Here is a 6,462-nt window from a genome sequence, read left to right as displayed (position 1 = left end):
AGGCAGTACATGCATCTGTTTCATCACGGGTCACAAAAGCCAGGCAGGTGTACCTCCACTTGGTTTCTTGTCAGTTCTTAGGAGAAGTGAGAGTGTATTCTAAGAGGGGATTTGTGTTCCAGGTGTCCTCACTCACCACAGAGGCCATATGAGCCCTCGATATGCACAGAAACAGCACTCCCCCTGTACAGCGTGGAGACACCATCTGGAAAGAGAAGACTCTTTGAGCACTGCAGCTGAAACACCTGAAATGATCATACATTCCCTTTGGCGACCCCTGAGACACAAAGAAGGGTCTGTCCGCTTCTTGTGTTTAAGAAGGAAAAAATGTACCCAGTTCTGTGTGAAGGGGATCTTCCTGAGATTAAAACTCCCATTTCCTAATATATTCACTCCACTAAACTTAGATGAGGGAGGCCACTTCCTCTTCATTGCAGTGAGTGGGATATGACAATCACGGTGCTTGAGTTTCCATGACAGGATATATAGCCCAGGTATGCCACACATGCAGGGTAATCTCTTGCTGCAGCTTCTCACATGCTAGCAGTACAGATGTGCCACCACACCAAGTATCCCACTTTTTTCCCCACAGTATAATCTGTGAGTTTATAAACATTTCTTGATCAGGGCAGGAAGGTTCAGCAAGTAAAAATATTTGCTATACATGCCCAATAACCTGTGTTTGACCCCTAGGACCCAGAGTAGAATCTGGTAGAACAGATTCCCCAAAGCTATTCTCTAACTTCCATACAAGAACCACATGAACCATAGCACACCCCCATATTCAAACACACAGTAAATAATAAACAAAAAAATCCTGGATCAGCTAGAGATGGACTGCACTTCCCATTCAAATTCCAAATAATGCAAATGCCTCCAGAAACTTGTAGTGTGCCTGCAGAGAGGAGGAGTACTGTACAGTACTGCAGGGGGGAGAAGAAAAGCAGCTATCAGCAGGTGTAATGGCATATGCCTGATTTCTCAGTACGTGGGAGGATCAGGAGGTTAAGGACATCTTGGCCTACTTAATGATTTTGAGGCATGCTTGGACTACATGAGATTGTGTTTCAGAAAATAACCCACAGCTTACAACACAAAAGTGTCAGTATCCAAACTATGAGAACTGTGCTATATACTTCAGGGTTAATAGATCACAGGAGAATCTGGGAATGAAGGTCTTTGGTAATCCCAGCAGCTAGTAAAAGGAATCTTATGTTGAAGACTGACAGCGCCGTTCACTTTATTGTCTCCCAATTAAAATACTTTCCTTTCTCATAGGTTAAAAATTGGATATGCATCTAAAACAAGATGCAAGTCCCTGAAGGTTTTTAGAAGACCACGCGGACTGTTCTTGCTGCCAGGTAAATGTGGAATTAGACAGACACACACACACAGTTAGGGATTTTTGTTTTTGAATCTAAGCACTAAGATTATAGGTGGGCAGGATTACCATGCCTGCCTTATACTTTTGAACACTTAGCTTAAAAAATACTAAGCTAAATATAGTCATTTTAATTATCTTTTTAAAAAAGATGTATTTATTATAAGTAAGTACACTGTAGCTGTCTTCAAACAGCACCAGAAGAGGGCGTCAGATATCATTACGGATGGTTGTGAGCCACCATGTGGTTGCTGGGATTTGAACTCAGGACCTCTGGAAGAACAGTCGGTGCTCTTACCTGCTGAGCCATCTCACCAGCCCCCCATTTTAATCGTCTTGATTAAACATTTTAAGTGTGATGAGCTCTAACCATGGCAGTATGACATAGGTCCCAGGGCAGAAGCAGTGTATCTGAGTTCCAGCCTGATTCAAGACCACTCAGAGCTGCTCAGTGATACCTTATCTATCTCAAAAACCCAAACAACTAAACCTGAAGTAGCTTATGCTTCTATTCGAAAGAATTCACTACTCAAGGGACTGAGATTCAAGTATGTCTTTTATCCTGTGCTAGGCATGAGCTCTTCACATAGACCTTCGCTCCTGGTCCTTTGGGGTTTGCTGTTGTTACTGTTTGGTTTTGTTTTGGGCAAGGTCTCTCTCTCTAGCACAGACTAACTGATAAACAAGTGCTGGGACTACAGACTTGTGCCAGTATACCCAGCTTCACATGTATTTTGTAGATGTCTGCCAAGCATATGCAAAGTCTTAATTCCAAGACATCAGGGAAAGGGCAGGGAGGTTGTTAAGTCTGGTCTAAAACGGCCAGGGAGACCTCAGCACAGGAGACATTGCTTGAGGTCCTCAAACCATGAGAAAAAAACTAAAGGACATGGAGACATTGAAACCATAACTGACAGGTTACCTTAACTCCTAATTCCCTCAAGTCCTAAAGACTTTGAAAATCAGTGGGAATAGTGTTTACTAAGTGTGCTACCCACACTTTCAGTGCTGTGTCTCTACCAGTGAGAGACTGGGGAAGTGGAGGGTAACCAAGCTGAAGACAGGAGGGGCTTTTGTCTTTGCTAAAAGCTTCATAAGCTGAGCCATTTTGAAGAAGTGTTTAGAATTTTATTCCCAGGCATGTGTGTGGGTGTATTTAATCCCCACACTTAAGGTGCAAAGGCAGGTGGATCTCTGTGAGTTGGAGACCAGAGTGGTCTGACATATCAAGTTCCAGGACAGCCAGGGCTACAAAGTAAGATACTGTCTCAAAAAAATAAGTGAATGCTGGGCAATGGTGGTGCACGCTTTTAATCCCAGCACTTGGGAGGCAGAGGCAGGTGGATTTCTAAGTTTGAGGCTAGCCTGGTCTCCAGAGTAAGTTCCAGGACAGCCCACAGAGAAACCCTGTCTCAAACAACAACAACAACAAAAAAAAAACAAAAACAAAAAAAATAAGTGAATGAGGCTGAAGAGATGGCCCAGCAGTTAAGAGCACAGGCTGCGCTCTTCCAGAGGACCTGCATTCAATTCCCAGCATCCACCACTCCAGTTCCAAGAGATCTGATGCCGTCTTCTGCCATCTATGGGCACCAGGCACACATACACACAGTAAATAGACATACATGTAGGCAAAACACCCATACACATAAAATAATAGTAATAAAATTAAAGAATTTTATTTCCAGAACACATTATAAACGCTTATCTTCCCTTCAGTTTCTCCTAGTGTTTATCAAGCACACATGAATGAAGAAGCAAAGGAAGAGGATCTCCTGAATAAGCGCATGCAGTCCATGTCCATTCAAGAGCAAGGCTCACCTCACGCCAACCTGACAGTCTAGCCCTCCACACCAGGTTCAGCCATCAGCTAATACCCAGATGCTCAAGAGTTGGGACCATGTATGGGATAGTGCTAGTAGTAACTGGTATGTTATTTTGGTTGTTGAGAAATTTATAATAGCCTTCTTCGTCTAATATATTCCTGTGTTATATCTGTGTAATGTATGCTTGTTTCTAGCTAGAACAATAAAATTTTACTTGCCACATAAAACTGAATTTTAAATTATCTTTATTTTATGTGCATTGGTGTTTTGCCTGCATGTCTGCGTGTGTGAAGGTCTTGGAATTCATGGAGTTGGAGTTATAGTGTAGGCTGTCATGTGGATGCTGGGAATTGAACCCCAGTCCTGGAAAAGCAGCCAGTGCTCTTAAAAACCACTGAAACATCTCTCCAGCCCCCTGAATCTGGCAAATATATTATTTCTTCTTTTAGTTTATAAATTTATAGCTTATAAATTTATAAATACGTGTGTATGTGTATAATTGTTGATTCTTTAATAAGAGTTTTCTTTTTTGCTTTTTTTGGTTTTTCAAGACAGGGTTTCTCGGTGTAGCCCTGGCTGTCCTGGAACTCACTCTGTAGACCAGGCTGGCCTAGAACTCAGAAATCCGCCTGCCTCTGCCTCCCAAGTGCTGGGATTAAAGGCGTGTGCCACCCCATAAGGGTTTTCTTGATTGAACTAGAACTGAAAAATACTTACACAGAATAGTATTTGCCGATCTCACTTTGACAAGCAGATTGGTCAATATTTGCTATTAAATATAAATTAAAAACCTATGGATGAGATAGGCATGGTGATACACACCTTTAATCCTAGTGCTTGGGAGGCAAAGACAGACACAGATTTCTGTGAGTTCCAGGCCAGCCTGATCTACACTGTGAATTCAGGTAAGCCAAGGTTAGAGTGAGAGACTGTCTCAACAACAAATTGTTGGGCTGAAGAGATGGCTCAGTGGTTAAGAGCACCTACTGCTTTTCCAGAGGTCCTGAGTTCAATTCCCAGCAACCACACTGTCATTCACAACCATCTGAAATGGGATCTGATACCCTCTTATGGTGTCCGAAGACAACTACAGTATACTCACATACACAAAATAAAAACATCTTTAAAAAATATTGTTAAACCCAGACAAACACTCGTACAACAAGGTTTAAAAATCACTGCTGGGCAGTGGTAGCCACACCTTTAATCCCAACATTCAGGAGGCAGAGGTTTGTCTGTGTAGCCTGGCTGTCCAGGAACTTATTCTGTAGACTGGGCTAGAACTCAACAGATCCACCTGCCTCTGCCTCCCTAGTGCTGGGATTAAAGGCGTGCGCCACCACTGTCTGTCTATTATCTGTGTTTTCTAATGGTCTCAGGTGACCCCTGTAAAAGGGTTGTTAAACCCCAAAGGGGTCTCGACACACAGCTTTAGAACAACTGCTCTAACACATCTGCAGTTGTGTGATTTTTCACTCTAGCACACCTGCAGTTGTGTGCCCCTTCACTCTAGCACATCTGCAGTTGTGTGCCCCTTCACTCTGACACATCTGCAGTTGTGTACCCCTTCACTCTAGCGTATCTGCAGTTGTGATTCTTCACTCTAACACATCTGCAGTTGTGTGTCCTTCACTCTAGCACATCTGCAGTTGTGTGCTCCTTCACTCTAGCACATCTGTAGTTGTGTGCTCCTTCACTCTAATACATCTGCAGTTGTGTGATTCTTCACTCTAGCACATCTGCAGTTGTGTGCTCCTTCACTCTAGCACATCTGCAGTTGTGTGATTCTTCACTCTAGCACATCTGCAGTTGTGTGATTCTTCACTCTAGCACATCTGCAGTTGTGTGATTCTTCACTCTAGCACACCTGCAGTTATGTAATTCTTCACTCTAGCACATCGGCAGTTGCATTTGGTTTCTCATTTTTATGTTCTTGTGTTTGTTTTACTTTTTTTGAGACAGGGTCTTCTGTGTAGCTTTGGCTGGCCTAGTAGTGTCAATGTAGACCAAACCAGCAAAAAATGCTTAAGAGACCCACCCTCCTCTGCCTTGAGAGTTTTAAAATTAAACACAGGTTTTCAAGAAAGTCTAAATGGAGGGTACACATTTATTACCAGAGAAGAGAAAACATACACACAAAGTCTGTATTCTTTCTTTTCATGCACTAGTTTTGTAATAAAGCCCAAATACCAACTATATTGAAGATATTTACAAGGACAAACTTCCTAACGTGGCCCTGTACTGTGGGATGGGCTTCTTTTTATAGAAACCATACACTGCAAACTAAATATGTTCTTAACAGTTCACAAGACGCTTTAGAGCAACTGTGTATGAACAAAGAAGACTTTTTAGTGCAAAATATTATGAAAGTGATACAACTGTATGCCTCTTAAGTGGTTTTTGTTTGTTTGTTTGTTTGTACCCCTGGCTATCCTGGAACTCACTCTGTAGACCAGGCTGGCCTTGAACTCAGAAATCCACCTGCCTCTGCCTCTCAAGTGCTGGGATTAAAGGCATGCTCCACCACTGCCCGGCTAAATGTTTAATTATTTGATTTGGACAAGGAAAATTATTTGATTTGGACAAGGAAATGAGAAAAAATAAGTGGTGGAGACCAGTCTGGCTTTATGACTTTTTATACTCAATTCGTTCTACTTTCACATCATCTCCAATTAGCTGATAGACGTAAGTGACCACAGTAGAAGCCTGGATGTCCATCAGCACAAATGATGGAATAATATTTCTGGAAGAAAAATAAACAATGTCAGTGTTTATACTAAAGCAATAGCACTTTAAATTCAACTCAAGGTATTGAACACAGGAGAAATTTGATTGTTACCTGCACACTAAAAAGAACAGTAGCTGGGTAGTGGTGGTGCACACCTTTGATCCCAGCACTTGGGGGCAGAGGCAGGTGGATCTCTGTGAGTTCAAGGCCAACCTGGTCTACAGAATGAGTTCCAGGACAGCCAGGGCTACACAGAGAAACCCTGTCTCCAAAGAAAAACTTTTGTTGGCAAGGACTTATTTACCTTTACCTATTTATTTATTGTGTTATTTGAGACAAGATCTCATTACATAGCCCTGGCTGGCATTGAACACAAAGAGATCTGCCTGCCTCTACCTCTGGAACACTGGGATTGAATCTGTGCACCACGACACCAGCTCTTATTTAAACATGTTTCTCTTTATGAAACATCACCTGCGTAATTAAATTACTACCTTTCTAAACTCTGAGTGCCTTGTTGTGGTACT

At 42.2% G+C, this 6,462-nt stretch overlaps 2 protein-coding genes across 2 annotated transcripts in view; one reads left to right on the top strand and one right to left on the bottom strand.

The window, feature by feature from the left end:
* The window catches only part of LOC116104641 (protein FAM216A-like), an 8,082-nt gene extending 4,648 nt beyond the window's left edge, over positions 1 to 3,434 (top strand). The window contains exons 4-7 of the mRNA XM_031391144.1: positions 7 to 43; positions 123 to 294; positions 1,279 to 1,361; positions 3,101 to 3,434. Coding sequence (XP_031247004.1) covers positions 7 to 43; positions 123 to 294; positions 1,279 to 1,361; positions 3,101 to 3,225 — 417 coding nt within the window. The 3' untranslated portion in view covers positions 3,226 to 3,434. The remainder of the gene's footprint in view (positions 1 to 6; positions 44 to 122; positions 295 to 1,278; positions 1,362 to 3,100) is intronic.
* Positions 3,435 to 5,294: 1,860 nt separating this feature from the next.
* Positions 5,295 to 6,462, bottom strand: part of Vps29 (VPS29 retromer complex component) — an 8,671-nt gene continuing 7,503 nt past the window's right edge. The window contains exon 4 of the mRNA XM_031337774.1: positions 5,295 to 5,950. Coding sequence (XP_031193634.1) covers positions 5,870 to 5,950 — 81 coding nt within the window. The 3' untranslated portion in view covers positions 5,295 to 5,869. The remainder of the gene's footprint in view (positions 5,951 to 6,462) is intronic.

This window comes from Mastomys coucha, unplaced genomic scaffold (genome assembly GCF_008632895.1).
Source record: "Mastomys coucha isolate ucsf_1 unplaced genomic scaffold, UCSF_Mcou_1 pScaffold22, whole genome shotgun sequence".
Taxonomy (NCBI): domain Eukaryota; kingdom Metazoa; phylum Chordata; class Mammalia; order Rodentia; family Muridae; genus Mastomys; species Mastomys coucha.
This window is presented reverse-complemented; position numbering and strand designations above follow the sequence as displayed.